The 11,675-nt window shown below is 45.1% G+C and overlaps 1 protein-coding gene across 17 annotated transcripts in view; it reads left to right on the top strand.

Annotated features, from left to right (window-relative positions):
* Positions 1 to 2,740: 2,740 nt before the first annotated feature.
* Positions 2,741 to 11,675, top strand: part of LOC105915615 (calcium/calmodulin-dependent protein kinase type II subunit beta) — a 90,836-nt gene continuing 81,901 nt past the window's right edge. For 3 of the 17 annotated variants that reach the window (XM_036140607.1, XM_036140617.1, XM_036140611.1), the window contains exon 1: positions 2,747 to 3,145. In XM_036140607.1, the coding sequence (XP_035996500.1) occupies positions 3,084 to 3,145 (62 nt within the window). In that variant the 5' untranslated portion in view covers positions 2,747 to 3,083. Of the gene's footprint in view, positions 3,146 to 11,675 lie in introns of all 17 variants that reach the window. The other 14 variants (XM_036140615.1, XM_036140609.1, XM_036140613.1 and 11 more) reach the window with 7 other exon arrangements.

Genomic DNA, 11,675 nt, shown 5'->3' with positions numbered 1-11,675 from the left:
TCTTTAGTTTTATAATAAATCATGCAGCATAATCAAACAAGACCCAGGTACCCAACTTTAAACCTCTCATGCATTTAATCAGCAGATGGTCCAGATGATGCATGCACTCTGGGGTACAGCTAAATGTCCTTTAGCTGCTGCACCTTATCTACATTCTTCTCGCAGCTTGGGTCCTAGTCTGTCACCATATTCAACCACTTCTTTTGTTAGTTTGAATGTGTCCGTTTCCCACCCAGTGGCGCCACCAGGGGTCCCGGCCGCCCCACTAGCCAGTGTAAACTGTAGTAGCATCAGTTTAGCATTTAATCCGATCATGCACAGCCAGCAAGGCAGCCGCTCTTCTTGACCTTCTATGGCGCTTTTATTTGTATCTCCCTGCATCTACGATCCCCTAGTAATTGTTTTGTTTTTCAATAAATGAATAAATGTACACCTAATTCCTAATATAATTACACAATAACAAGGACTTGTTGTTCAACTCAAAATGTTAACTGTACTTTTATTGGTCTATGCATATTAGATCATTAGTAACATTAAAATCAAACAATAAACCAGAAGATGTTAGTAGGCATTCACTTAAGTCTTTGAAATAGTTTTCTACAGGCAGCTTTACTACAACAGTAGAATAAAATCCTGAAATTATGGCTTTTAAATGGCCCCATCTGGCCCCCCCCTATGAAAGGTCTCTGCTGGTGCCACTGTTCCCACCACTGACGCAGAGTTTAAGCGTAGTCCCCAAATTATCGGTAGGGCTTGGTTTGGAGCTTTAATATCAGCCTCCTTTGTGCTGACTCGTTCATGTGAAAGGAGACTAGTTAGGATGTTTAACTGGAACGCCAGCACTGTCCACAGGGAAGCCAATTTAAACTCGACGTGAACTCGCGCCGACCAAGAGAGAGCAACCCCCCCCCCCCCCCCCCGCCCCCATGATCAGCATCTTCCAGCTTGACTGAAACGTGCAGCTGTTGTCGTGAGCAGAGGACCTCTGGAGAAGAATCAGGGAACAGGTGGAGCTGGGCTATTTGGTCACTGCAGCAGGGAGGATGTGTGGATGTAGTCAGAACTACGAACACGGTTCCAGCTGTTGGGCATGGAGGCGGTAGTGTCATGCTAAGGGCCAGTTTGACTGCCGGTGGTACTGATGCCTGGCAGGAATGGGATGGAGTGCTCAAGGAGGACCGACAGCCTCCGAATGGCTTCATCCTGAATTTCCCGCTGACATGCGTCAGAATGGTCCCACCTCAACCCTGTTTAATATTTACGGCCTATGCCTAACAGGCTGGTCCCTGGCAGTGAGCCAGCCCATTTACTTTCTGAAAGTACCTCTCGTTTTGGCAGAATACTTAAAGTTCATTTAAATCGACCGGGTTCCTGGCAAGGGCCTGGCTTCTAAAAGCTCTTTTAACCCGGACGCACATAATGACCCACTGAGTGAGACTCCAGAACCCAACTTGTATGCTTTGAAGTTTTGAAAAATGTATTCAGCACCCCTTACCAGGCCCTTTTTAAAGCAGCTTTTCACTGAGTTACAGTCGCTTCAGGTACGCCTCTACCGGCTTGGAACATCCTGAGGCTGATTTATTTTCTTATTTTTTGGTGTGTGTGTGTGTGTGTGTGTGTGTGGGGGGGGGTGATTCTTAACAAAATAGCTTGAGATCACTTGTATTTTACAGGCTGTGTTTAGAATGGGTTGCTATTTTATTCTATTGCGTTTTGCATGAGCCCGAAAGTTCAATTTCGGTCTCATCTGACCTGAGAACTTTTAGCCAAATGTTTGGTGAGGGCCCTACAGGCAGTGGGGGTTCTAGACCAAATTTAGCAGGGGGCCAGGGTGGGGCCAGTGTTCTTTCACAGGGGCACAGAACAAAAGATTGGGGGGGGGGGGGGGGGGGGCTTAACAGGTCAACATTTCATCGTTTACCATATTAAGTAAGCCAAAGAGCCAATTGTGGCTCTGTAACTGCAGGTTGCAGAGCCCTGATCTTTTCTCAATACAGCGGGAGCTTAACGTGAAACAGCTTAATTTTTTATTTTTTTTACATTTATTTTTTTATTATTTTGTTATTTTATTATTGGGTAAAAACATCAACAAAAAAATACAACTGATCCAAACGACCAGTCATTCACAACATTTATCATCCTAAGAAATTTAACCTCATGTCTTTAGTACAGGGGCCATAACAGGGGCCAGGAACAGTTCTACAGGGGGCACTGGCCCCTGTTAACCCTGTCAACGGGTCTTCCTCTGCCTTTTCTTTTTTAACAGCGACTTTCTAATTGCCACATTTTACAGGGCCAGATTTCAGATTTTACAGGGCCAGAGTGCATAATTCACGCTCGACCTCTCGACAGGTTCTCCCGCCTGAGCCGCGCAGTTGCCAAAGTGGCCACAGGCACCTGGGCTGCTGCTCTGATGAATGTTGAGGCGCTTGGCCGTGACTGAGCAGAGCTCCGGGAGATGTTTTTAAGAGAGAACTCCCGGACTGAAGGTTTCTCCGCTGAACTCTGAGGGCTTTCCTCGCTGAAGCCTATAAATAGATCCCCGCCGCAATGACGCGAAACCAGGATCAGCAGGACGGAGGATCTTATTCAGGCTGCGCCTCAGGAGCTACCTCCGTCCTCCTGGGCGATCGCATGAACCGCCGGGGATTAACGTGAGCTCAGTCGGAACCCCTCTCCTCTCCTCTCCTCTCCTCTCCGCGCCTCCCCTCTCGCTCGCAGCCTCTCCTCCCTCTCCGGAGGATCGCGTCACGTCGCCGGCGTCTCCTCCGCTATTTAAAGAGTGCGCGCCGCTCGTCCTGCGGAGCGGAGAGAGCGCGCCGGTGTGGGTCGGAGCCGCGGAGCAGAGCGCACCGGGCAGCAGCTGAAGCGCTCAGCAGTCCGGAGCTCTGTGGTGGGCGGAGACTGTAGCCCCACTCCCCCTCCCCAAAAAAACACAAGGTTCCACGGCAAGAGCGGGCACCGAGCATTTCGGGACTCCCCTCCTTCCTTCCCTCACGCGCGCGCACACACACACGCGCGCGCACACACACATCCTCACACACACGGTCCGAGCAGCCAGTCCGTCCGAGGAACGAGGCATCATGGCAGCGACCACTTGCACGCGTTTCACAGATGAGTACCAGCTGTACGAGGAGCTTGGCAAGTAAGTCAGATCGCTGTGTGCCGCGTCCTGCATGCCGCCTGCATGACCCTGTCCTGTCCGACCAGGGATGGAGGTCCCCCCGCCATCCCAACACGCACCTCCCTCCAAACTGCAGTGATCGCTGCAGATTGTTCAAAAGCTTCTGAAATGAGCATTTGGACTTCTTTCAATTCTCCAACAACTCGGTGCCAGCCGTCGGATGTGGCTGAAAATGAGTGTCCATGAGGCCAGAAGCACCGTGGGGCTTCCCCCGGCTCGTCCTCCTCCTGCTCCTGCTCCTCCTCAGCCTCCCATGGCCAGGGGCTAATTAGGGACAAAACGGGCCTAATGTGAGGGGACAGCTCATGTGTCGGAATGACAGTGGCACACATCTGATCAGGGAAGTCAGAGAGGAATGCTGCCGCTTTTGATCTGCTGTGAATCCAATTAGGGATGTCTTGGGACTTCTTCTTTCTTTTTTTTTTCTTTAAGGGAACAAATCTAGAGCTTTTGAAACATGTGGCTGCAGACAAAATGAGAGTCTGAGGGGGCTAAGGGTGCCACAGTGGGCAGATGCAGAGTGGACTCAATGTCTCTGTCAGGTTGTGCGTGGGCAGACAGGATCTCTCTGCAATGTCTGTCTCACAGGAACATTATTCCACAGCCGGCTCTGCTGGCTGGGAAAAAAAACCAGAGGAAGCAAGTTAAGTTCTCCAGGAGACCTCGCTTTTTAACCTCAAGTGATGGAGTTGCAGTTCAGCCTTATCGTTGCGACTGTTCTCTTCAGCTCTTTGTGTGTGTGAGTGTGTGTGTGTGTGTGTGTGAGTGTGTGTGTGTGTGTGTGTGTAATCGTGTTGGAAGTGATAAGTTAGAAACAGAAGATGTGCTGGAGAAGCTGCAGCTGGTCCTGCTGATCCTGCTGATAACAGATCACCGTTGCCGCTGTGATTCTGCGTGGTTACACCAAAACGGGCCTGAACAATCCTCCAAAGTCTAACTGCAAGGCCCATTACGACATCTAGATTTTAAATGACAGACTGACACGGAGCACAGTTGTGAAGTAGAAGGAAATTGATAAATGGAACGTGTGCGCCTTGTGCAGTCAGCCTGCTCAGCAACACTTTGTAGTATTTTGGCTGGTGTCTCTACCAGCTTTGTGTATCTAGAGACGGGCCTGTTTGTGAATATCATCATTCAAGCCTTGTCACAGATTTTGAATTGGATTTGGGTCTGGATTCTATTCTTTGACCTGAACGATTCCTTTGCAGCTCTGGATCCATGTTTAGGGTTTTTGTCTAGTCAACTTTGACCAGCCTTTCCGGCCCGGCTGAAGACAAGCATCCCCTCAGCATGTTGCTGCCACCACCACCACATGTCACAGTGGGGATAGCGTGAACAGGGTGATGTGCTGTGTTACTTTTCTTCCATGCAAACCATTTCACATGTAGGCTAAATAACTAAACGTTGATCGCATCTGCCCCCGAGCGCGTTTGCTCTGCCTCCTGGCTCGTGGCAAACTGCACGCTTCTCTCTCAACAGTGGCTTAGTTCCTGCTGCTCCCTGACAGAACAATTGTAAGTCCTTTATGCTGTTCCATTCCTGTTGCAAAGTGCAGCGTTTACAGGAGAAAGAAAACCAACCAAAAGCCTACAGTCACTGCAGCTGATCTGTCTCACCGAGGTTTGTGCAAACGTGGCAAACTTGATCGGTAATTTAATGTCATAGGATATTACTATTTCACAGCTATGCAAAAATGTTAGCATGGAGAGATAACATCTCGTTGGCATTCGTTCCTAATTTCCTATTTCCTTTTCTTATTTAAAAGACAACAAACCTTTTTCCATATATATATATATATATATATATATATATATATATATATATATATATATATATAAACTGTTGTGCATACTGGTGTTTTGACTGCAAGTAGCGATAGTTTCTGCATTCATGACATCAAAATCCACAAAGTGAACATCCCAACCGTGGCTAAATCAGTGCCTGGCTGGAAACTGTCGACCAAAAGTCCTGTTATTTTTTTTACCGTTTTCCCACTGCAGAGCGATCTGATTGTGAGTCTGCAACAATAATTTCCAATTACAACTACAGTGAGACCTGGAAAAGACCCAATCCGGAAAAAAAACTCGACTGGCTCATCCGGCAAAACTTTAATCATTTATGACAGATGTTGTTTGGCTGAAAACACGATAATTTAACCAGGCAATGCAAGTTTACTTGTAGCCCATTTCAGTAACAAGACAATTCAAATTGCTGAACATGAACAGAGCATAGGTAAAATAAAAAACATACAGAGGAAAGTATTGTACATTGCAGTGGAACAGTAGCACCAGGTCAAAATAAGTTGGACAAGAAACTTCATCTAATGAAGTTTCAGTGAACTACAAGAGTTTAAATGGAACATTAACATTTAAATGCAACTCTAAACAAATAGGGTTTTAATTTTGAGTTAAAGGAACTCAGGCTTTCCGCACTTTTACAGTTTTCTGGAAGTTTGTTCCAGATAAGTGGAGCATAGGAACTAAATGCTGCTTCTCCGTGTTTGGTTCTGGTTCTAGGTATGCAGAGCAGGCTGGAGCTAGACGACCTGAGTGGTCTGGAAAGTTGATACACTGATAACAAGTCTGTGATGTATTTAGGTGCTAAGCCATTCAGGGATTTATAGACTAACAGAAGTATTTTAAAGTCTATTCTCTGAGATACAGGGAGCCAGTGGAAGGACTTTAGAACTGGGGTGATGTGCTCTACTTTCTTAGTCTTAGTGAGGACGCGGGCAGCAGCGTTCTGGATCAGCAGCAGGAGCAGACCTGTGGAAACACCGTTGCAGTAATTTGACTAAAAATAAACGCATGAATTTTTTTTCAAGACTCTGCTGAGACATCAGTCCTTTAATCCTGGAAATGTTCTTCAGGGGATAGAAGGCCGACCTTGTAATTGTCTGTAGATTCCTAAGGTTCAGGTCAGAGTACTAGCTGATGCATCTGAAGCTGTGTGCTAACTCTTGATCGATCTTCCATTGGTCCTAACCATATTACGTCAGTTTTGTTTTTATTCAACTGAAGAACATTTTCAGTTTAAGTTGTTTGGCCAAAATCTGCTATTATCATCTCTTTGACAATTTTATTTACTTTTTTTGCAAACTGACTGCGATATGAAATCTATGCACCATGGCAGCAAGTCATGATTCCCCTTGTACCACTTTTTATGTCCATTCATACCTTGTAAATAACCAATTCAACATTCATGCACATAAACCATGGCTTATTGATTGAAGGTAATAACTGGCTGTAAAATGCTCGAATTTAACATTTTATCTAATTCTGCTGTACATTATTAATTAAAAACTTTGTATTACATCTTATCCATTGTTTTTTTTTCTGATCACTGTTTAGGACCCTTGATTCATACAGTCTAACAGATTGTGACCCTTTAGCAAGCTAAAATAACTCTAAGCCGCCTCCTGCTGGATGATATTATGTATTGCTGTCATGCAACCACATGTAATCACATTTTAATCCAACCCATCCCTTTAAAGTGGACATATAATGCTTATCAGTTTGTCCTTTTCACATATAAATCATACAGCTGTGGTCTATATAATGTGGAACTGCAATGCTTTAGTCTGAATTCCTCGTTAATGTACCCCCGCATTCCCCCTTTTTGCCCCTGTTCTGAGGTGCGTCTGAGAACAACTCGTTTTGGTGCTGTCTCTTTAAATCTAAAGTAGGCACTTCACACACTGCCTCCCTGCAGGTCAGAGCGTTCCTCTCCACTCCGTTTGGGCATTTTTGTAGCATGCTAGGAGACAATATACTGAACAACGATGACTTATCCACTTGTAGCTTCCGTATCCTTGAGCTTGGATTACAAAATTGCGCCGAGAAATAAAAATTGACTGATTTGAGAGTCTGGTAAGCCAGAAGTCCATGACCTTGTTTAGCAGTTCCGCAGCAAATACTGTGACGTAAGTTTTCCCCAAAAAGAACAACAAAACTGTAAAATAGAACAGAGAAAACTGAGCAGCTTGAACAATATGACCTAAAATTAAAACGTTCTGCATCCCTAGAGACTCCAAGTGCACACAATGTATTTCCAGGCTAAAAAGTGGATTTTTGCATGCTATGTCCCTGCTAAAGCAATGCAAGTCACATATTTAGGAGAAAACACTCTTGGTTAGGTCTTGTTCAATAAAATGCTGGGTTAGATTGGCGAAATACAAATGCATTAAAGATATTTTGAATTCAAGTTTGAATTTTCTACTGTGACCATGTGGTGATAAAAGTGCAATGTAACAAACAGAATCTGAATCAGTTTTAAGTGCTAAGTTGGCAACAAGGATTTGGACTCTGGCTCTGTTTTGGTCCCAATGAAGGAATTTTAGTACAAATACACAAAAAGTAAAAATATAAACAATTCCTTGTAAGTTTTCTAAACATGCATGTTTCTTTGACAAAAGAAGGTGTATCTGGATTGGTGCAAGTAAGCATGGTGTTGATTCGGGTATTCTGATTGTTCAGCATTCATCAGAGAGACAGTCTGGGGGTAGTAAGCAGAACTCTGTAGTGCCAGCCTGAAAATAAAGGTTGGTGGATGAGCCAAACTACACAGTGATGGCTGTGTACAACAGACTGAATAATGACAGTGAAAAGCTGTACTTCATAAGTTGCCACAGGAAGTACAGTCTCTCCAGGAGCTTCCTCCAAACAGTGTCTTATGTGTGACGACCATGTTAGGTCTAGAGAAAGGGTGGTTCCTAGAAACGAAGTGCTCCACAGGAGACACAGTGTTGTTGAGGATGGGAAGGAGAGGCAGGGATCCACCTCCTGGATCATGTAGTCAGCGTCCTGGAACAGACCAATGACAGTGGTGTCATCTGAGAACTTTCACAGACAGCTTCACTGTGTGTGCAGAGACAAAAGGAGGGGGGAGAGAACACAGCCCTGGGGGGCGCCGGTGTTGTTGGATCTTGGGCTGGAGAAGATGGCCCGCACTGTCGCCTCCTCAGTGTGACCTGGAACTGCCAATCAGTCAGCAAGCTCCTCTGACAGGTGGAGGACACTGACAGAGCCTATTAATCTCTTCCTCAGGGACCCGGGTCATTAGCTGAGAAGCTGCTTTTTAGCTTCTCGCTGTAGTTTTTTAAGCTGCTTTCATCTCCTTGGTGAGCTTTCTTTCTGGCTTGCTTATAAAGGGCCCGATCCCCACTGCTGTAAGCCTCTGCTGGAATGGAGCCATGATTCATTGTTGTTATATGTGTGAAAAGTCTTGGTCTGCTCACACATGGATATTTGAAAACCTGTGCTCATCCCTCTTAGTAAAACACGGGTTTGACATATTTTTTTGCAGAAGTATTATAGTCGTGTGTCGATGAGTTCTGCACCGTCGGTAACTGCACAAACACACAGCAAGCACGTGCGAAATGTTTCAAATGCATAATTTAGGCCTATTATCACAAGAAGAAGGTGTTATTGCTTTCACATTGGATCACGAGGCAGCGTTTTACGATGTGTCTCTCATTTACCTAGTCACACAGACACTTTTTAAGCTTTGATGTCATGCGTCTAAAGGGGAATGTGAGAGCAGATTTACAGCTAAAGCGCAGAGTCAGTGTCAGCAGGCCCGGTGGCACTGAAGCAGCTCAAACCACATCGCTTCTACCACCAGGCATCAGTCGTATCTGTTACTGTAATATTTGCCAAAACACGACTGTTATCAGCGCGCAACAACCTCTGTCAGGCTCTTGTTTGGTTTTATAAATCCAAAGGCTTTTACAAGTATAAAACATTTGTTGTGCCTTTAGGGAGGATTGTTGTGTACATTCTCAGTTTTATGATGAAAGGTGACCAGATTAGAGATCTGTGACCCTGTGGGGTGAACTAATCCAGGTTTTTGGACCCAAACTGAGCCCTCCTTCTGACTCGCACCTGCTCTGCAGATAACCTGTCACGCTGAGGCTCTGCTGCCTTTTCCACAGCGCTGTGGGAAGTCAGCGAGTGTCATGCTTACTCACCCAGTCTCCTCATAATGTATGCGAGCTGGAGAGCTTGTAAGAGGATGGGGTTCTGGGGCGGGGGGGAGTGTGAATGTTTCATTGCGTAACAATACTGAGATGAGATAAAATTAGCTCGGAAGAATGACAGTGGTGGTTATTTCCATCGGTCTCTGCAGGATTCGATGAACAAACGTGGTCCTGGAAGCTTCGGGATGCTACTTATTCCTAAAGCAGAGCTCCTGATGTCAGAAACATCACCTGAGTTATTTCCGTCAGTGTGAGGACACAGACGAATCACGTGTTACATCGTACACATTGTGACTGCAGGGCTTGCTGTTGTTGCACAGATACTACTTTTAGCAAAGTCTTAAAATATCCTTACTTCAAAGTGGTATGAGAAATGCACTAGATGCCAACACTGGCAGATGCCTTGATGCAATGTTCAAATCAGATGCCAATTAAATCGACTTATTGATACTGAACTTTATTTTGCTTCTGTTTCTATTTAAAGTTGAAATAAAATGATAACATCCCTGGTAAAGTACCATTTTTCTTGTAATGTAAAAAAAAAAAGAAAAAAGGAACATGATCGATCATTTCACATTTTCCTGCACCTTCAGCGTGACACAATCACCTGAAAACCAAACAAATCTGTTGGATGAACAATCTTTCAGTCCAGCATTCTCACCAGATGGGTATGCATCTGCTGTCAAATAAGAAGAATCTGATGAATTATAAAGGTCCTAAATGATCTAAATGTACAAATATATCAGTCAGGAGAAGAGTAGGAAAAATGTTCCACATGATGTCTGTCTTTCTGTCCATCTATCTATCTGAAAAAGGTCTGAGATGCTTTTGAAGAAGCTGACAGCAACACTGAAGGAGGTGAAGAAATGTCTGGTTAGCACTGATTGTGTTAAACAAGAAGTGATTGTGCTAACATGTGAGAACCTTTATTCTCTACATGTCTGGAGTAATCAGTGGGATGGCAAATAAACATTTTCTCTCCCAATAAACACCACAATTGCAATATGCCGGTAACAGCATCACGCTCTGAAGATTCTTCTTCGGATGGAGCTAGGCTTTTTTTGTCCATATGGATGTAAGTATGAACATCTCTAGATACCAGTCAGCTTTTGCCAAAAAAGCCCAACTAATACTGTCCTGTAACTGGCGGGTTGCCAGTTTGAACCCCCTCTCCTAACGTCTCAGTCGTTGTGTCCTTAGGTAAGACACTCCACCTGCTTTGTCTGCTAGCGGTTGTGTGGCAGCCTCACTCCTGTGAGTCTGGCAGCTGTGGGTACAACATAGCTCACCACCGTCAAGGTGTGAATGGGTGAATGTAATGTGAAGCACTTTGGGGTCCTTAGACTCGATAAAGCACTGTGCAAGAACAAGGCATTTGCCATTTAATAGGACTCGAAAACCTTTGATGGTTAAACTCCTTGGTACTCCTGCCGCATCGGTGGAAGACAGAGTGCAGGTTAGTAAATGGACAGAAGAATTTATAAAGCATTTTTCTAGTCATACTGACAACTCAAAGCCCTTTACACTAGAGCTACACTCATCCAATGGCACTCACTAACATTCCTACACCATCAGCCTTGCCCAGGGGCACATCAACAAGAGACAAGAGGAAGCTGGAATCGAATGATGACTACTCTACCCAGTGAGCCACAGTCACCACTAGCCCATCTATCCTAAACGATCCAGTTATTTTGACAGCCAAGGCCTATTGGCCAGTGTAAAGCTATAGTGGATGATGCTTGTGACACAGCAACAGCTCGTGGGTTGTTCCTTTGAGCTGTGATGTGGTGGTTCCAGGTCACTTTGCCCCTTTATGCTCCTGTTTCGTAACAAACCGTTGCTATTTCATCCCTTCCTTCTTTCATTCCTACCTGTAAACAGTTTTGTTTTCATTTACTTCAACCACGGTGTTTATTTTCCTTAATTAGTGAGAAAAATGGACCAAAACCAGCTGAAACCTGATGTGACCCAATTCCATGTTATTGTGACCACCAGGCCCCATTGGGTCAGTGGGGCAGCTGTGCATGCATAAACAGTTAATGTTTCAAGCACTGTATGTAACTGTCTGATGAAGATGGTTCGTTTGGCCAAAAGAACCCTCTCAAAGAAAGGCGAAGGATACCATAGTCAGAGTTTTCTGTTTCATTCTTTTCCCCTGACACTCTGGTTTCCTTTTGCGATAATAGGGCTAAATTATGCATTTTAAAGATATGCAACTGTCACAGAATTCGGTGCAACAGTGGCTTGATCTTAGACATGATAGCAGATCTGGGCCTACCAGCTTTGGTGAGTCAGGGGCATAAACGAGGTGGGCTGACTTTAGACCCCCTCCCCCCCAACCCCCCCCCCACCTTTGTCACAGCGGGCCTTTCACTGAACACATGGAGACAGCAAAATGGAGTTTAGACGAAAATTCACACAGGAAACTCACCTGTTCCCCGGCTGTCTCGTCATGCGCCTGTGATCCAGCCAATCTGCATCAAGTCCTCTTCCGAGTAAAGTGGAGTACAGCAT

Source organism: Fundulus heteroclitus, chromosome 8 (assembly GCF_011125445.2).
Source record: "Fundulus heteroclitus isolate FHET01 chromosome 8, MU-UCD_Fhet_4.1, whole genome shotgun sequence".
Taxonomy (NCBI): domain Eukaryota; kingdom Metazoa; phylum Chordata; class Actinopteri; order Cyprinodontiformes; family Fundulidae; genus Fundulus; species Fundulus heteroclitus.
This window is presented reverse-complemented; position numbering and strand designations above follow the sequence as displayed.